This window comes from Vipera ursinii (genome assembly GCF_947247035.1).
Source record: "Vipera ursinii genome assembly, chromosome: Z".
Classification (NCBI taxonomy): Eukaryota; Metazoa; Chordata; class Lepidosauria; order Squamata; family Viperidae; genus Vipera; species Vipera ursinii.
The window spans coordinates 32847170-32867996 of NC_139517.1; the positions used below are offsets into that span (position 1 = coordinate 32847170).

The window sequence follows — 20827 nt, forward strand, 5'->3', positions numbered from 1 at the left end:
TATGCCTTGCTGGCTGAAATTATAGGAGTCGGTCCAATGTATCTTTAAGCCAACAACTAAGAAAGGCTGATATTCAGTCTATGCAGGGAATCTTGAATTGCTAAGCTACAATATATGGGTGTTTATCCTATATAAACGTATACACTAAGCTAGACCCCATTACCCTTTTGGCTAATGTTTCTTGTTTATAGTTCTAATGTATCCTTAATTACTATTAGCTTCACCTAGTGTTCAGTTTAAGTTCTTATCCTACAACTTTAGTACATTCAGTGTACTTCTTCAGTGGCAACAGAGAACATTGTTCCTTAACCCTATCCCTAAGCCTAACCTTTCTCTTCTGCAGGTTAAAACATAACTAGTTTCCTCATGGGTTTTTATTTCAGTTTTTCTACATATCATCTCTGCTGAACCATCTCTATTTCTCCATATCTTATTTTAAAATAAACACCAAGAACTGGATTCTGTACTACATCTATGCTGAGCCAATAGAAAGGAACACTGAATTAATTTAATTTTATTAGAATTACATTAAATGGGAATACATTGTTTATTAATGTAGCCAAAAAAACCAGCATTTTTGAAGATATATTTTGTAACTGATATGTTTCCCAATTATGATCAGTCACAATCCTGAAATTGTATCCATATATTTTGTTTGTAAAGTCAGAGTGTCTCCCATCCTCTAATTCATTTTATGTTGTGGTTACTCTTGTTTTCTTCCTAAATATCATTTATTTCTCTTTAATTTCAGCCTACTTTACTATTCCATAAAGCTAACATGAAATATGTTAGATTCATTCTTTTGAGACATTAGAATATACTTTTCAATTTGTATCATCTACACTTCTTTATTTAAGATAGATATGAACCAACTCCAGGTCTATATGTACTTCCCAAGTCCTCTTTTTGCAGCTTTAAAGCCTTATTTGATAATGATTAATTATTGTATAGCATATCTTCCTTTGTTCTATGGCAAATATCTGTGTAAACATAAAATATGTAACCTACCTCAATGTACTTTATGTCTCACAGTCTCCTCTCATCAATGTTCATTTCTGATCTTTGACCAATCTAGAATTAGGAAATCATTGATAAAAATGTCGAAGAGTGCTAGATTTTGAGTAAAGTCCTGAAGCATCTAATTCAAAAAATGTTCTTCATTAAGTGAAAAATGCCAATGATAATAATTTCTTAAATAGTTTTAATTTCTTCTTTGAATCCATCTCTCATTTAAACTACATCAAACTAGTTTTCTAAGCCAAAGATCATAAAAATTCTTCCCAAACAATCTGTTAAAATCAAGATACATGGTTTCCATGTAAATTAACAATCCACTAAGCTAGTAAACAGTTTACAAATTCTCTACAGGATTTATTCTTAACACAGTAATTTATTTTGACTTTACTAATAATTATGTTATTACCATGGTTATGAACTCACTGGTTTATAATATCTTGGTTTTTTAAGGACAAAAGTCAGACTGACCAGTCTGTTGTATTCTGAGATTTCCTTTTTACTATCCACCCTCTTCTAAACATTGGAACAATATTTGCTTATCTCTAGGTTCTGAAAGATGAAAATGGTCTGAGAATATATCAGGAGCTTCCTATAATATCCCAAGATGCAAATTTTCTGGCCATTAAGTCTTGAATTCTTTTAAGTACCTAAACGTTCCACAAAGATCTCATAATCTTGAACTTCATTTTTGACTAGTCACTATCAACTATATGATAGCTTCTTTTGTGGGAAGACAGAGGCAAGTTGTATCATTTCCTGTTGTTCCAGACTAAGGGCATTTCTTCATGGCTGAGTTAAAGTACCATCTATTAAACTTTGATCTTGGGAAAAACTATCCTAAGATATTTTTTTCTAGTCACTATCAACCCTATCTTTCATAGGCACAATGCCAGCAAACAGTTCTATCCTTATATGTGCAAGCCATATTATAGGTATGGGTTGATGGATTTCTCCAGTTTAGAGTAATAGAATCTTAGGGCAGAAAGAACCACCAACTCTTCTAATCCAACTCCCCTAGCCCTTTATTTTCCCTTTATTCATCCAGATATCACCAGCTATCTGGAAAACATCTACCAGTCACTCTTCATAATGTGGCCTGGGATTGGGGAACAGGTTAACAGTTTGGCTAACATTTTGTTCTAATGTTTTCTACAAGTATTTTGATATCAGGTAATAATTGGTTATTTTGGAACATGGATTTAGTACTTTTTCAGAAGTGTGCTAAACCCATATTGAAAAGCAGCCTGAACAGTAGGCATCAAGCAGTTCAGAGAGAACAACTTCTCATTCTATTCCATTTCACTGTGTAATAATCCCTCTCTTCAAAAAAAACCTATAAATGGTCAGTTGTTATTTAAACTGGCCCAGATTTTTAAGTAAGACATAGCACAAGAAACAGAGGGGAAGGGGTATGGTCATGTCACCTAAGGTAGCTAATAGGTGCTGGGCTGCTTCCATCCATTCAGTATTACCTACTATGTGAACAAATGGAAGAGCTCATCAGATTGCTCCCACAGCAATATTACTTAAGGAAGAAAACATTATTTAATTTCAAGGCAGCTAAAGTTGACTTTAGATTGCTTCAAGTATGGTCGGAGATGAAATAAAGATAACATGATAAGGTCTTGGGGGGAAAAAAGCTGTCAGGTTATGTCAATGCCATACAGTAATTTGCTGCAAGTAGAGAAAGGCCCTAGTAGAAGGAAAGATTATTTAAGAAATGGAAGTCTTTTCCTGCTTCCAGGACTGGATCCAGATTCAAGTATATCGACCAAGTTCCATGTGACTGTTTCAAGATCCATTGATAAATCTGCTTTGAGCCTTCTCTAAGATTAAAGATAACAGATTTCAATGGGATTCAGCTTCATGGCAGCATGTTATAACTTTGTATAGGCAAAAGCAGGAGTAGGCAACCTTGGCTCTTTTTATGACGCATGGACTTCAACTCCCAAAATTCCTGAGCCAGCATGGCTCAGCATGGCTGGCTCAGGAATTCTGGGAGTTGAAGTCCATGAGTCATAAAAGAGCCACAGTTGCCTACCCCTGGGCAAAAGGATATTACACTCTTAGGGGAGAAATATTGAGCAGTACTGCAAGAAGTACTGTATATAATACAGGCAGCTGTGAAATTTTCTGGTGAAGCCCTTATTGAGAAACATGGATGTCGTGTAAATGTCCAGAAAAAGTGGGGCTGTAACTGAGGGTTCCGGGAAGACAATCGGACTCTGGCATCCATCCTTTCTTTAATTTCCTAAAAATTAGCAAACATGCTCAGGTTTCTTTGTTTCCAATGAGAAGCTCTAAATTTTATTCTAAGTTGGCTTATGGCCGTGGGCCAATTTTTGTGGTAAACAGATGTCTGCAGCGACGCAATATAAAACCCTCCTATGTCACATAACCTTCCAATAATGCATGTCATAGCTCACCTATGAATTAGAGGACTCCATTTTACTAACAATAATGTATGACATTCGGGCACTAATAATGGGGCCAAGCAATCATATACCGATAAGCCAGTGATTGATTTTGGCTTTTCTCTTCAGACATCCGTCATCCCGCCATTGATCTTCTATGAGTGACTGGAGCTGATTAACTGCATCGCCAAAGAAGGATTGGGGTTGTTTATGAGAAGCTTGGACTGTAACTAGAGCTAAAGTAGAGCTGAAGAGCAAATAGTGCTAGCTCAGCATTGGCAAGATGGGCTGTGGACCCAGCTCCTCTTTTATTTATTTTTTCCCCAAAACAGAATATAACACTACAGAGAAAAGGCATAGGCTCCCAGGCTTGTAATGTCTCCCCTGCATTAATTGGAAACTAGGATGAATCAGTCTCAGAACCTATTTTTAATGCCAAGGTTCAGTTACAGAATATGCGAAGTATCTAAAGAAAGAATAGTTTTTATCAGATGCAGTGCTACGTTCTCTTAAAAAAGAGGTCAGAATCAGGTGCTGGAACAGAAAGCTGCTAATCCACAGAGGACACTTTGCTAAATTATTCTTGTCATCTTAATATATCATAAAGTATAACTGATCTGTTGATATTGCATTGCATGTTTCTTCACAATCACACTATCAACAAAAATGAATCAATGTGATATCAGGTCGTCATATGAATAATTTTAATACAACTTAGAGGAGGGAGCTTACTGATTTTTTTAAATAGAAATCCTATAGCTTTCATAGCAATATAGTCCTTTTTTTGAATTTTCACAGGATCAGTCCCTACTTATCTTGGGAAGAATGATTTTAAGAGCATTTGTTCCAGGCATTTGTGAAGTTTCACTTTACCTTTGCATTTTTTTTTATTTTCAAACGTTCTTTCAGATGTTTGATTACTATTTTCTAATCTAGCCACATTTCCTGCTCCTTACTTGTAAGTTTTTAACAATGACAATTTTGCAGTATCTGTCACCAAACTAAAGTGCTGTAAATAATTTTATTTTTATTAGCTATTATACCATTGAATCTACATGTAAGAATCGTACAATTTAAACTCTTCCACCGAATTCTTAGACAGAACTTTCTATGATGACTATACCTTTGAGATGTATATATATATATATATATATATATATATATATATATATATATATACACACACATATACATATACATATACATACACATACACATACACACACACACACACACATTATATATATATATATATATATATATATATATATATATATATTCAAGATTTTAGGAAGTAGCATATCTGACTATAGTCAGGTAACCAATCCAATCAAATATTATATGGAAGGCAGCCAATTTGCCAAAGTTATTTAATGCCTCTCTGCAAGCCCTTGTTCTAGCAACAAGTATCTCTTTTAGTATGCCGAATAGTTGTCATCAAGCCCTGTGAGAACTGCTTGGGTTAATGGAAACATCTTTATTGCTAGTAGAGTAATGTAATAATATTAAAAGCAATTGACATACACTTTCCATGATTCCAGGAGGACCCAGATTGTTGGGGGCAATAAGCTGACTTTGTAATAATGCCGCTTGGGGGGGGGGAGCAAAAGCCCTAATAAGCAGGCATATACATAGGATGAAGGCTATTGCTAAGCACATTGATTTGTGCCTTAGATTGTAAGCCGCCCTGAGTCTTCGGAGAAGGGCGGGATATAAATGGGATTAAAAAAAATTAAGGTGGAATTACTCGAGTTTCATTCTCATGGGATTCTCTTCCCTGGACTTAATTTTGTCCACAATAGTCCAACTTCCTCCTTTATCTTTTTTTTTTTTTTTTTGCTTCTATGTTTCCAGTGTGGTTAGGCATGTCATTGCAGATATGGAGATGGAGAAAGATAGGAAAAATAAGAATATTACAAATGAGAAGTGAGAGAAGTGTCAGAAAGAGAGAAAATGGCTATAGTCACATTGTCAGGCCTGTGGCTCAACCTAGAAAGCATTCAAGACAAGATACTTCTCTGGATCAATTAAAACTGTAGAACTACATTCACACAACTTTCTAAACTTATTCATGGCTCAATGTATTGTGTAAACTAAGGCCATTTGGTTAGCTTATTGCCAAGTGCACTTTGCATAAAATGGATTACTTCAATAATATTGTATGAATCCGACTGATAATTGGCCTGTCCACTTTTAGGTCTGAATCCATTTATCATTTGTTTCAGCTATACCTACTGTTGATGTGAAACTCTCTATAGAATTTTCCCAAAGAAGTTACACTAGGAAAAAAATACAGGATAACAATGTTCTTTCCAGTTGTGAGAGTTAGAAGCTGTTGTAAGAGTGTTATAGCAAGGCATATATTACAGCCATTTATCATCTTCCTAATTCCTAAAGCATTGCTTCAAATAATGGCTTTCTTGTGCCTGTATCTAATGTTGAAGTAGTTGTAACAAACACAGGTTTAACAGAGAGTTAGCTCAGTAGAAAACCATAAGAACCAGTTTTCATATCAGGAAGTAGTCTAGAGAACAAGTCTTGCTGGAAAGATCTATTTGCTACTGAGAACGCACAGCAATGGACTAGATAGATTCATGGTCTCACTGCGTATAGGGAGATTAGCAGAGTTCCCATGACCATTAAATTATTGCAGCAGACAGCTGCAGTTGTGTGAATAGAGAAAGGCTTCCCAATCAATCGGGGATAGTTTACACTTGAGCCCTGACACCTGTTTTATTTATATAGAAGCTAAGTATGCCTGCAGTTCTGAAAATGCATCTGTCCTGCCCTTTAAGGACATCTCAGTGGTCATCTGGGCAGTTTCTGAGCTATCATGCAAAACGTTTCACAAATAGGGAAACAGTAGGGATGGGGGCATACGGAAATTAAAAGCAAGCAGTTTTGTAGCAGGGGTCTTCAGTCTCTTTTCCAGCTTATGAGAGCTGCCTGCTGTTTCCTCCTAGTCTCACTCCCACAACCCACCCACCCCCGCTGCTACCTGCTTGCTAAGGCATTTTCTCCTGGCATGGAAGAGAGAAGCCAGACACTAAGGCAGGAGATATGCAGAGGACACCCAGTACGCTGTAGAAAAGCAGTAAAATAGTAACGGGGAAGGCTATAAGATGAGGGTAGCCAGAATATTTTATCCATGATTTTCTCAATTATGTTCTACTTTAGATCATATCCTATGCTTTTTTTTCCCCTTATAGTTCTAGATGTCATTTTGTTGATGGGTCTCACCATCTTCCAAGTCTGCACATGTGGAACTCCTGCATGAAATAATGCCCACACATGGATGGGGGGGAGGGGAGAGGGAGAGAGAGGCACACCCTTCCCATTTTGAGGCTCAAATGGAATTTAGAAGCAGGTCCATAGGGATCGGAAAGACGAATTAAGTTTTTAATTATTATTTTCCTTACATGTTTTTGGAATTTATTTTAAATTGGAGGGTATATCACCTTGGGGCTATGCTTATCTTGAGATAATTGAATGTTCACTTGGTAATATACTCTCTCATTCTTCTTTTTGTTGATATACTCAGGGTAGATTAAAATGCTTGTTGGCTTCTGTCTCAGAGACAAAACATAACATTTTTCTTATCTTTTTCCTTATTCCTCACTTTGATTATGCAATCTGCAAATTTATGTAATGGCTTGAAAGTTAAGTCTTTTTCTCTCCTTTCCTAAAAATAAATCTGGGAATGAGGTGTTTTGACCAGGATTTATCGACTCAAGGAAAGGATATGAGCAAGTATTCTGTGTTGTATAATTCCCAAAGCCCATTGCTCTTCATTACCATTCAGAACAATTAATACATTAAAGTCACAGGATCTTTCCCACTGAAATGCTTTTTCAAGAAATTAAAAAAAGAGGAGTGGAGAGAGGGAGGATCTGCACAACAATAGATCTGCTCATTGTTGAACTTCCTACAGCAAGGACCTCCAAAATTAAAGAAGAGCTGAAACTTTATGCAACTGGTGGGATTTCAATTCCTCATAAGAATGCAGCACTAATATTCATTCTGAGCTTTCCTTAAAAACAATCTAATACAGCACTCTGAAAAGCACTCTGTGGCTACTGGGTCTAGTTGCTGTTATAATTTTCATAAAGCCGTGAATATAGTACCATTTCAGGTCATACTGTAAAGTGTAAATAGTCGACTGAACCAGTCTACTATTGGTATTTGGTAACTCTTCTCAATATTTTGCTGTCTTCTATTCTTCCTGCCAGGTGAGCTAACCAGCTCTATGAGGAAGGAAGATGGTTTTTCAATACTCTGTTTTGATCTTGATGTACTATTAAAGCCACATTGAGAGGATGGAGAATTTGATTTCTCTGAGCTACATTTGCTTGAAGTAAAAATTGGCCACCTCCACCGCTGCTGTCTTAGGTTAATATAGGTGGCCAGTTGCCAGAGAACAGGCAGTGGCCTTGCTGCCTGACTTAGAAGGCAGAGGCAATTTTATCAACACTACACGAGGCAGATATTCCACGAGGCACCATAATTCACAAGAGGAGGCTAAGAGATCTGGTTTCATTAGAGTTCCTTGAATGGGAGCACTCCAGAACATTGCCTCATCTTCCCCTCGTGGTAAGGACATAACAGATTGCTAGTGCATCCTGATCTCACTAACAGCGCTAGACTTTGCCTTCACAGTTTTCTGCTGAAGAAGTAATCCTCTCCATCTCCCCCCACACAAAAAATTTCCCCTCGCTAAGCAAAGCACAAACCTCCAGCATCAGCAGCTTATTGAGGGGAGCTGGCAAATAAGCACCTCCAGACGCAAGACAGGGTTCACCTCGGGCCGGAGCTCTGCCAGTGCAACTTCCTCCATTTTAATAGTTTAATAAAAATTAGCATAATTAACGAACATCTGTATGATCCAGAGCGGTGTAATTTGGCACTTGGAAATGAGAGCTTAAACATTATTACTGGGAGTTTAATGTTGTTTTAATTCTTTTTGGCACAGTGCAGGGAAATAAAGCGCCCAGTGCCGATGGTTCTCGGCTTGTGCTCATTTGCATTCCATTCTTCCTTTCTTGATTATGAGCAATCGCCAGCTCCCAGCAATCCATCAAAGCTGAAATTGTTTTAAAATACTTCACTGTGCTCAGGCCAAGGCAATGTATGGAAAGTGGATTGGATCTTAATCTTTGCTTTACCATCCAGCCATATAGTTCCGTTATCTTTTCTCTGTGACTTTCTTCAATCTTGGATTTCCCTTACACATCGTGGGTTGTTTCACGATTACAGTCTGATGACTGGAGTAGAATGTGTGAATAGATTCAGCTGAAAAGCATTGTTCCTGAAAGGACATCAGGTGAGAGGAAAGATGTGAATATCTGTGATAATTAATCCATAATGACTCATTTGCCAAGTTGGTTGCCATGTTGTGAATCAACAAGTGATGAACATAGATGCCTAGAAACAACCCATAATGTTTATGCCAGTGGCTGCTGAAATAAAACTTGTGTGAAAACATTTTTTTATTTCAGTGTTTCATTTGTACTACCTAGATGAGGGAGATGTATCTGAAGAGGAAACTCTCTGAGCATACTCAGAGGAACTCTTATTGACCATTATGAAATATCATTGTATCTATTCAAGGAGCAAATTGCAGAGCAGCATAATTTCAGCATTAATTAGCAATTTTTAGGAACATATTCTCATAGGCAGGAAGAAATCCAGTGATAAAAATGCCACAAATGAAAATGCCATCCCGAACAGAGTACTTTTTTATTTGGGATTTTGGCCATAGAACATTTTGTTCTCTTAGCCTGCAGGTGGAGGAATGCATGGTTGGATTTCTGAAAAGTTCCTTTCTCCTAGAAAACAAAGCTAGTATATCAGTGTGAAGTCTGGTTTACACTGTTCTCCCTAACATACTTACTTTCTGCGTGCAGAGAATTTTATCCATACAGGACAATTTGACTTGCAGTACTATGATCTAAGAAAAACATTATTTATGTATTTGGTGGTAATGTAAACTTACTCCATTTGGCTCTGTTATTATTTGATGAATTTTCTGTCATGGCCCCTCTTTTTTTCTAAAATGAATGTTTCCAATAATATACTTCTGAACTTGATATATAAAATTGAATACATATAAATGGACTTGGGCTGGAGGCCATGGCTAAAACTAACTCTGGTAATATCACTCCTGTTATATTCCCTTTGAAGGAATTTATGTTTGCTTTTGTGTAAACCATAACCTAGAAAGCCAGTGTGATCTAATTTATTTATTTTAATTCCATTTATATCCCGCCCTTCTCCGAAGACTCAGGGCGGCTTACAATTTAAAGCACAAATCAATGTGCTTAGCAGTAGCCTTCATTCTATGTATATGCCTGCTTATTAGGGCTTTCGCCCCCCCCCCCACAAGCGGCATTATTACAAAGTCAGCTTAATTGCCCCCAACAATCTGGGTCCTCATTTTACCTACCTCGGAAGGATGGAAGGCTGAGTCAACCTTGAGCCTGGTGGGACTCGAACCTGCACTAATTGCAGGCAGCTGGTGTTACTTAAGGAGGCATTAGCCCACTGCTCCACCAAGGCTCTTTGGTTAAGAAACTAAGCTAGAAACCATGAGTTCTAGTCTCTTGGCCCATAGCAGTCAATGACTTTCAGCCATTCTCTTTCAGCTCTAGGAAACAGGCAGTGGCAAACCATTTCTGGAAATCTTTCCAAGAAAACTGCAGAATGAGTCCAGACAGCTGCCAGAAGGCAATGCTGATTCAAAGGCACCTAATTTTTTTTAAAAAAAATCACTGGTTGGTTTATTTCAGATCTGAGGAGAAAGCCCTAGAAAAATCATTATCCCATAAGCCTCTTAGTGAGTTCTGGCAGTAAAAGCATTATACAGTCCAAACTACCTTTTGATATATAAATTTTCCCATTCATTTGTTTACCGTATTTTCCGGCGTATAAGATGACTTTTTAACCCATGAAAATCATCTCAAAAGTTGGGGGGTCGTCTTATACGTCGGGTTGTCTTATACGCCGGGTCGTCTTATATGCCGGAAAACGTATATATATAGTAGGCTACGTTTCTTAGGAATCTTTGGGGAAGCCATGATAATCAAACTCATGTATAAACTAATTCTCCAACACTGTGGTTAATGCAAATTAAATGCCAAAGGTGAGTTAAATATAGATCTGTCCATTGGCTCATTAGACTGACTAACTAAGAAGGCCAGATGGGCCTAGAAACTAAGATATACGAAAAGAGATTGAAGAGACTAGGTTTATTAGCTTTGAGAAAATATGATTGATTCCAGAATGCAGGACATGGAATAATGGTATTAAATCAAATTCTGATCGAATGTTATAAAACCTCCTAACAGTAAGAGTAGTGGAGCCATTTATCCATACAGCTCTCTTTCACTGAATGTATTCAAGAGAGGCTAGACAGCCATCTGTCTGGAATTCTTTAATTTGGATTCCTGCACTAAGCAGGGTGGTTTAGGGACCTAAAAAATCCCTTCCAGTTCTGTGGTTTTGACCCACAAACACCAAAGGGCAGAAATGGGTATATCAAGTGCCAAAGGGGGATGAAATGAAGAACAGAAGTTTGAAAAAGACAACTCCTGGATCTGTTCTACATTGATCAAACCCCTCCAGAATATTGAAGTTTGCAGAGAAAATGATGCTCTGCAGAAACATTGCAATGGGCTACTCCTCTCCATTCCAGAATAGGTTACAGCAGATCTTGATTTGTTGATGAAGCCACATTTCCTGAACATAATGTTTTTAGCTTACCTTGACTAGGAAGCTCCAAGAAGAGGAAGGAAGAAACATTGCAGACTGCCAACTTGATACTGCTGAATTGCTGACTTTTTTGAAAGGGTAGGCTGGTGCCAGAACACCTGCTTTGCATGTAGACTGTTAATAGAAACCCCTGATATATTTAAGTAACATCGGGAGAAAATCCTGCCTAAAACCAGGGGACTTGCTGCCTTTCACTCTTAATAATCCTGATCTAGCCTCCCCCCATCTCTCTATATACTATATACATGTATACGTATTCATATACATGTATGTGTATACATATACATGTATGTGTATACATACACACAATGTATATGTCTGTGGGGAAGCATAGATACACAAACACACACACACACACATGCCAATTGCTTCAGCGCTTAAAGATTAAGACTTTCAACCAAAATCCAAAATTCTATTTAAAATGAAAATAGGATGCAATGTAGTATATTTCATAATAGACTAACAAAGAAGGGAAGAGGATTGAAAGTCCTGTATTAGATGTGAAGAATCTATGGCCCTTCAGATGTTACTAAATTATTGCTCCCATCAGTCCCAGTTAATATAGCTAAATGGAGAGGGATGTTCAGGATACTTCAGCAGTATCTAGACCAGGGGTCAGCAACCTGAAACAGTGAAAGAGCCACTCGGAACCGGTTCCCTCACAAAAGGAAAAACTGGGAGCCACAAAATGCGCATGCGCGCATGCACAGAACAGGGTTTGACTGAAGAGTGGAGCCAATGCGAGATATGCACCTACCCTGCATATTTGAATTGATTGGTTGAACTTTTTTAGTCCCACTTTTTTGGGGGGGACTGCACATGGCAGAGGACTGGGAGCCGCAGGAGACGGCTGAAAGAGCCGCATGCGATCTAAACAGATACATGTCCACTTCCCGTGTCTTTGATAATCCATTGCTACATTGCATATACTGTGTATTGTTTTAGTCTACTTACACCTGGAAAACATAAGAATTGCATATTTAAAGAAGCTAAATAGTTCTGGAGCCTACCACACCACATTTCATTTAATTTTCAAACGATTCCCAAAATATATATTCCCAAGTGACTTTTTCCCCAAGTCTTCACCTTGTTTATTTGCAATTGAAATCTATCTATTGGAAGATTATCATGGAAGGGGGGAATAACTCTGGACATTAGAGGAAAGAAAAAAAGCAAAGTATGTCTGGTCCATCCATGTTTATAGTAATTTCTGCTTTCTGAAAAGAAAAACAGGTGGTGAAGTAACTAAGTAGCAGTAGTAATAATGACAGTATTTATGTAACAATATATCTGACAACACTATAAGATGTCCCCATATTTAGACAATATATATATATAAATAGGCAATAATTTGGCCTACTTAAAAATGAAAACATTTCTATTAAATAAATAGATGGAGGAAAGAAGCATGCATAAAATGATCTGTGCCAGAAACCGACATCTTAGCTCTATCCCATCAAGTCGCTATACTCCATTATTTCATGAATGCTGCTGGTACTTTCTTTCCAGGAATATAACATGTATGGTTGGTGGGTCGGAGAGCTGAACAACATAGTAGGGATTGTCCCAAAGAACTTTCTCATGCCTGCCTATGATTTGGAAGAATGATGAACAACAGAAAAAGGTAGGGAAAATAAGGAAAACAGTGCTTATAATGTTATGCTTCAGCTTCTCCTTTTGCAAGTGGTTTTCCATGCTCTCACACAAGTTCCATTTATCTCTTTAAAGCTCTAGAATTTTCCAGTGAACTGTTCCATGGATCCAATAGCTTTTTCAGGCCAAAAATTCACACATTATTAATTATCACCACTGTCCTAAAATCAGGACCTCAATGTGAGTAGAGGCAGTGGTTTAAATACTTTGTCCTAGACTGTAATCCCAATGAAAATCCACATATACTCACACAACTATCATTTGCCCTGGTGAGAAAATGCAATTAATAATCAAAATATACTCCTTTACTCCCTGGAAACTATTAGTATATGACAGCATCCCTAACCCGATTATACCAATACATTGTATATATTATCTGGCAGTGGCTATCCAGAATTTTCCAGCTCAATTTGGTTAAGGTAAGGACTGAATTTTGATTTTCTAGATGCAGAGCATGTGTTCAACCACTGAGCTATGATTCCTTCATAGGGTATGTTATGGTGTCACTTGAATTTCAACCTCTCTTTCCAGTGGGTCATAATTTGTAAAGCACATAATAAATGTAGGTCTGTGTTTGTAATATGTAGTATGACCACTCCTTTGCAGTATATAATAGGATATGAAATCCTTTAATGGTAGTGGCTACCTTACCTTTTTCAAAGTGAGGCAATATAAAAGAAACACAGTAGAACCTATAGCCTCAAAGAAGGAATAATTGGGTTGGCTAATTGGGCTTTCCCTCTGCATTCTGATGTTGGCAATGTAAATAGTATGCTTCTTGTCTTCAGCTGGTTACTAAACATTCTCTTGCCAAAGCTATTAATGCTTCATCAGCTTTCAGTCTTCCCTCAGGTACTTTACAGTAAAGTGAACAACGCTTAAGAGACTTGAAAGACATAGTATAATGTTTTAATAACTACCAAGAGGTGGTGCTAATAGTAAACCATGTTTGTAAGAAACATGACCCAGAGAAAAGAAGGGGCCTAGAATTGTGGACATTTGATAAGGAATTAATGAATTAAGGCTAGCCAATTACATGTTTTCTGTCAACAATCTGGTTTCAAGATTCCTTAGATACTGTGAAGAGTTACAATAACATTGTCTTCCAACTACTGAGAGAAAATACTTTGTTTCTTTTTTAAAAGACTTGTTTTATTTAGAAGGGGCAAATTATTGACTGTCAACTAAAGAACTGACCCTGATTAATTAGGTTTAATGAAGAGCACCGTGTAAATCTAAAAGCTTGCCTCTATTCTCACTAAGAGAAACTGGCTCAATATAAATGATTGATCACTTTCCTAATCACATATGTCTTCTTAAGAAATTCAAAGATGTCTACAATTGCTTTATAAAAGAGACAGTTCTTAGATCATAATTAGAAGGGAGATTATATACTTACCAAGTGCTGAAGATTGCCTTGAAGTGGAAGTTCAGGCCGTAATTCAAGATATTCTGGAATGGCTGATAGATAAGTGGTCAAAGAAAGGAATGTTATCCATGCTTAGAAGTGTACTCACACTTATTTGTATTGTACAATCCAGATCGAAATCTTGGCACTGAAAAGAAATTCAGGAGCTAAATTTTAGTGAATTTTAACTAAATTTGAACTTTGACTTTTCTGGCTTTGCATTATTAAGAACAATTTTATCCAGTCCAGGAGGAAGGCCAGAATCTGAACATGGAAAAGCCATAACCTCTAACGGTTTTTCAGTTTCAGTCTGAATTAAACCTGAAGGAATATTGTCTCTGGCTCCATCTTCTGGCCTCTTTTCTTTGCAGAAGTGAGTCAGAAAGTCCCCATGCTTGGAGAAAGCAATGAGTATTGAGATAGATATGAAAAGAATCAAGTAAGTCCCAAGAGACAGTGAAGTATCAGTGTCCACAGCAGATGGAAGAAGGCAAGAGTTATGTCAGATGTTTGGACACAAATACACAAAGGCAGAATTTGCATTATGGCATGACCATGCGCCTTTTGTTTTTATATTATGTTGGTTTGTTGCATTCCTGTGGCCTGAAGACAGAATAGATTACATCTGGAAGGGACCCTGGAGGTCTTCTAGTCCAGCCCCCTGCTCAAGCAGGAGAACCTATACCATTTCAGACAAGTGACTGTCTAGTCTCTTCTTAAAAATCTCCAGTGATGGAGTGCCCACTATTTCTGAAGGCAAGCTTTTCCACTGGTTTTATAAAGCAGTATGAATACTTTGTGTGATCTTGATTCTGTGCCTTCTGTTTATACAACCCAGCTGGCTAACAAACTATACTCAATGAGTAGTCCTCAATGGTACTACATCCACATGGAGAGAAGTAAGCAGTGGGGTACCACAACACCCCGTCTTAAGCCCAGTATTCTTTAATATATTTAGAAATGATTTAGATGAGGGAATAGAAGGGGAACTCATCAAATTAGCAGATGACTCCAAACTGACAGGAATAGCCAATACCCCAGAAGACAAGCTCAGGATCCAAAAAGATCTTGACAGAATTAAACAATGGGTACTATCCAACAAAATGAACTTTAATGCGGGGGGAAGCAAAGTTTTATATTTAGGCAGGAAAAATCAAAGATATAAATACAGATTAGGCAAGACCTGGCTCAAAACATTAACTGTAAGAGGGACCTTGGAGTCCTAGTGGATGATCATTTGACTATGAGCCAGCAGGGTGTAGAAGCAGCCAAAAAAGCTAATACAATCCTTAGTTATATAAACAGAGGCATAGAATCAACATCACGCAAAGTATTAGTACCGCTTTATAAAACTCTAGTAAGACCACACCTGGAATATTGCAACTAGTTTTGACCACCATACTACAAAAAAGATGTTGAGACTTTGGAAAAAGTTCAGAGAAGAGCGACTAAGATGATCAAAGGCCTGGAGACTAAAACATATGAAGAATGGCTGCAGAACTTGGGTTTGGCTAGTCTAAAGAAAAGAAGAAACAGGGGTAACATGATAGCAGTATACCAGTATTTGAAGGGCTGCCACAAAGAAGAGGGCATCAAACTATTCTCCAAAGCACCAGAGGGCAGGACAAGAAACAATTCTGGAAACTGATCAAAGAGAGAAGCAATCTGGAATTAAGGAGAAACTTCCTGACAGTGAGGACAATTAACCAGTGGAACAGCTTGCCTTCAGAAATTGTGGGCGCTCCATCACTGGAGGTTTTTAAGAAGAGACTAGACAGCCACTTGTCTGAAATGGTATAGGTTCTCCTGCTTGAGCAGGGGACTGAACTAGAAGACCTCCAAGATCCCTTCCACCTGTACTGTATTCTAAGCTTTTTTGGCTTAGATCAAGTGATCATCCACTAGGACTCCAAGTTCCCAGTTACTGTTTTTGAGCCACATCTCGCCTAATCTGTACTTATACCTTTGATTTTTCCTGCCTAAATCTAAAACTTTGCTTTTCTCCACATTAAAGTTCATTTTGTTGGATAGCGCCCATTGTTCAAGTCTATCAAGACTTTTTTGGATCCTGAGCTTGTCTTCTGAGGTGTTGGCTATTCCTGCCAGTTTAGTGTCATCTGCAAATTTGATGAGTTCTTCTTCTATTCCCTCATCTCAGTCATTTATGAAGATATTGAAGAGTACTGGGCCTAATACGGAGCCCTGTGGTATGCCACTGCTTACTTCTCTCCATGTGGATGTAGTAGGCATGAATAGCAGTCCATTGTGCTACAAAAGTCCATTAAAAATTTTATTGAATGTGCTCAACCTGTGGCAGGGATGTTTCAATTAATACTGGCAATAGGTATATGTGATGTTCCTGGACAGGAGAGGATTCTGTAGAATTAACTATGGCATAACATCATATGTTTTACTCCTTGTTCTCAATTTGTTAGCCTAAAACCTGAGACCACTACCTTAGGAGTTTACCTCTGCTTTCATGTACATTCTTCTTGTTCCATAGATGGTAGAAAGCAATGTTGATACATTCATTATGCTGTCCCCATGACCAAATTTTACGAAGTTTAGAGAGAACTATATTTACATCTGCATGGAAAAGTTTAAGCAGAACCTGTGCATGAAATAAAAATGTTCTAGAGGAGTCAGCTGAAGGGGTTAGCCCAGCACAAGTGTATGAAGGAGATGAAAGGTTTTTCTTTAGATCCCTCTCCACATCTCCTGCAGAGCTGGTGAATGATCCTGGAAAATTTGTGCAATATTGGAACTGGCTCATCCATAACAACAATGCTCATCACCTACAAATGCCATTAAAGCCCAAAACAAAAAGGTCCTGATTGACCGGTAAACCCAGATTTAACTCGAAGGTTGGCAGCAACCAGAAATGGTGACTAGAAGATCTGTGTAGTAAGCAAACTTGCGCACCACATGCAGAAGGTAATGAAACTATTAACTAGCAAGGACAAGTAAAGCCCCTTGTCAGAAGATCAGTGTTTTTTGACCAAACTGGTAACTGATAGCTAGTAGTATGCGGTTTCCTTTCGTGCTTTAAATAAACTTTTTATGAAAAAAGGGCTAGTCTATTTTTTAAAATCAAGGTTCTGCTGTTCTTTCATTAAACACATTTAAAAACAGAAATAATTCCAGAAGAACAACAGATCTATGTAGGTTAGAAACCTATGCAAGGTGAAACATAGCTACAATCATGGACTGAATGTATGAGAAAGACCATGAATGATCAACCTACCTGTTATGAATTCCTTTTCCATATTATGTGTTTTTCTCAAATGAATATTCAAATTGATTTTATGTTTATTCCTAGATTATGTATATTTCTCTTTCCATCTCTTTGTTTTTCCATCACAATGAAGATAATTCCTGGGTCCTCCTGGCTATTCATAAGAAACAGATGCACACCTGCAGAAGTTGACGCCATCAACACTTTGTCCTCCTTTATACAGAAATATAATGCTTTATCCCCTAACCTTTAGTCATTATGTGTTTTCATTCTCCTGGAATTTTATTCACAGGCTATAATCATCAGGCGTGCCAGCTGTATACTGTACTTCAGAAGATTTGCCACTATGATTTTGGAAGAAAGAGTCTGTTTTCTCAAAACTGTTTAAAAGTAAAAGGATGTCTTGCTGATATTCCAGAATAAATACTATTGTCACTTTCTGATTGGAAAGTGTTTATTATTGCTAGACTGTTCCTTTTTAATTAGCTGGTCAATTTTTATTGGGCCACAATGCACCAGCAGTGAATATATTAGAATAAAATACTCAAATAAAATGACTGAAAAGGAAGAAATTTAATTCGGATCAGAGAAACGCTCAGGGTCATTTTCAATAAATATAAGTACGAATAAAGTTTAAAGGCAATCTGTTTGGTTGTATGTTTAGTTTTAAAAAAATTCAACAGAATCTTTAGAATAAAAATATAGTCAACATTTTCCTGGCTGTAAATTTGGATGTAATTGTTGAGAATACACAGTTCTTAAACTAGAAAAAAAAGTTTGTGTTGTTATTCCTTATGTAGTTTATTATTCGGTTTTACACATATACTCTTATCTTTCTGTAAATGTATCTAAGATAACTAACAACAATAAAATTCAAAATAAAAATGTGACCTAAGAAATAATTTAAAATTTTTAATTTTTTTAAAATAATGTAAAAATATATAAAAATCAAATGGGAACATACTTAAAATAATATTATTAAAATGCAAGTTACAAACACAACACAGCAGAAAAAAATAAAGGAGTTAAATGGGTGAAACATCAATTTATATAAAAGTGAGGTAATGTTTTTCAAACTTACAAACTTTAAGATGGGTCAATTTCATTTCAAATTCCCCGGCAACATGCTTTAGAATTTTACAGAATTATGTATGATGTAAAAAGCATGCTGGCTAGAGAATTCTGGGAGTTGAGGTCCACGTGTCTTAAAACTGACGGGTTTGAAAAATACTGAAACACAGTAAATGAATCTCCCTTGATAACAATTCCAGAATCTTACCCTAGCTGTTAAATTCTTTCTTCAGTTTCCACCAAACACACGTCCCATAGTGTCAGTAAGGGAGTATTTTGGTGAAATTTTGAAATATCGACAAGTTTATACTGTATGGCAGAGAGGCTGTTCTCTACATAATTATCACTCCCTTATAGTTAACTGCCTATGCTGACCTTCAAAGGTATTTGTTTATATATGTGTCATGCTTTCTCTTATATATACATACATATCTAGAGAGAGTATTTTTTTTTCTCTCCAGCAGACTCACCCAAGAGAGAAGTCTTTGGGGTGCAATCTCAGCTCCTTCAGGTGTTTACAAAAAGACAGAAGGCCTGAAGCATCATGAGACCCCTCTCTCTCTCTCTCTCTCTCTCTCATACACACACACACACACACAGAGAGAGAGAGAGAGAGAGAGAGAGAGAGAGGTCTTTTAGCCATTTGCAAAAGCTTTTGGTGTGGAGAAGAGAAGCCTTGGGAGCGTGGTCTTCTGCTCTTTCAGACTCACTGAGCTGCCCAACACTTCAAAAGCAGATTGAGTGTCCTGCACAGGTAGCCTCGATGAGTTAGCAAAGCTGAGCAGACAGCTCATCCCACTCAGCCTCTGCTCTCACCTCTCCGCTTTTGGAGCATCGGAAGAGGCGGCTTGGCAGCCCGGCTGGTGGGGGGAGAGGGAAACTGGGCAGCATGAGCAGGGGGAGCAGTGTGCATGCATTCACGCAAGAGAAGCCATTGGGGCACAGCGAGCACGAGTGGGGCTGTGAGCGCCAGTGCCCCCCATGTGTATGAGTGGGGCTGAGAGCACTGGTGCCCACTGCTAGTGTGGCTGAGACAGTGTGTGGGTATGTGCCGGCCTTCCACTTAAGCAGCTCTGTTGTGAATAGGCCAAAGCCTGGCAGTGGGCCATAGCCCACAGGTTGGGAACCCCTATTTTATGTCATCTAATGGATCTTCCAGATCTGCAACTCTTACTTGCGAGTTGAACGCAAGATGGTTGAACAAGCTGTGGTATATACAGTTTGAGATTATGCAATGAAGGCAAGCATCCTCAAGGGATGTGACAATCCATTGGTTTTTTTACTCGCTAGATTAATAAATAAGTAAATGCTTGGATAAAAATATAATTTTGTTAAATGTTTTTATTTCAAAATCAAGTGAAAACCCAAAGTAATCTGGCTGACTGCAAAATATAATTGCAGCCAATTCCTATTGGGTTTATTTTCTAAAATTGGAAATTTGGGATTCCCAGTTTGCTTAGACTAGAAGTTATATTCTGTGCCATGGAAATCCAGCCATTATGTGTAAAGACTATCTGCACGTACTTGGTAATAAAAGATATGTATTGTGTGCCCGAAGACACTACTTTTTTTCACTGTTACCTCTAACTTTCTCATTCTAGCTCTAAGACCTCATATTGTTACGCATGAATGCAGGATCTAAATAGATTACAAATACCTTAGGTACTTTTCCTTGCTTACATCTAGATACATGGCAGTCTTTCTTGTATGAAAAAGGCACACTGTTGTACAGTTCAGATGGGGACACAGAGAGGACTCTGCAGAGTCTGGAAACACAGAGTCTAGCACAGACATGTCAAACACAAGGCCCGGGGGCCGGATGTGGCCCGCAAAGTGGTTTCATGTGGCCCGCGAAGCCATCCTGGAAACAGTGAGGGAACGGCCCCCACTGCCTTGGCCCTGGCCCAGAGACCCTCCTTCTGCCAGAGACCCTCAGATCTGTCCCACTCCTGCCCAGGCCCCCATAGGCACCCTTGACACGAACAATGTAGAGCTGGCCATGCCCACCCAGTAGGCCATACACACTCTAGCCACGCCCACCCAGTAGGCCACGCCCACCTAGGCCACACCCACCCGGCCCCTTGAGGGCAACCGCAATGCTGATGCGGCCCTCAATGAAATTGAGTTTGACACCCCTGGTCTAGCACAATGGGGGCTGTGGAAGTCCATGGTTGCAGTAACCATGGGTGCTATTCTGTGACAGCTGAGATCATAAAGGGGATTGTTCCTTCCCTAATTTTGAATCTGGCAATATGCATTTTA

General features: G+C 38.1%; 1 protein-coding gene and 1 long non-coding RNA gene across 2 annotated transcripts in view; one reads left to right on the forward strand and one right to left on the reverse strand.

The window, feature by feature from the left end:
- The window catches only part of SKAP1 (src kinase associated phosphoprotein 1), a 467979-nt gene extending 450302 nt beyond the window's left edge, over positions 1–17677 (forward strand). Inside the window, exons 11-12 of the mRNA XM_083378139.1 lie at positions 12708–12822; positions 17628–17677. Of these exons, the coding sequence (XP_083234265.1) occupies positions 12708–12806 (99 nt within the window). The 3' untranslated portion in view covers positions 12807–12822; positions 17628–17677. The remainder of the gene's footprint in view (positions 1–12707; positions 12823–17627) is intronic.
- Positions 12321–17659, reverse strand: LOC310649596. The gene is made up of 3 exons (XR_014494264.1): positions 17504–17659; positions 14251–14407; positions 12321–12415 (listed from the first exon to the last, which is right to left on the reverse strand). It is a non-coding gene; the product is annotated as an uncharacterized lncRNA (long non-coding RNA).
- Positions 17678–20827: the final 3150 nt, after the last annotated feature.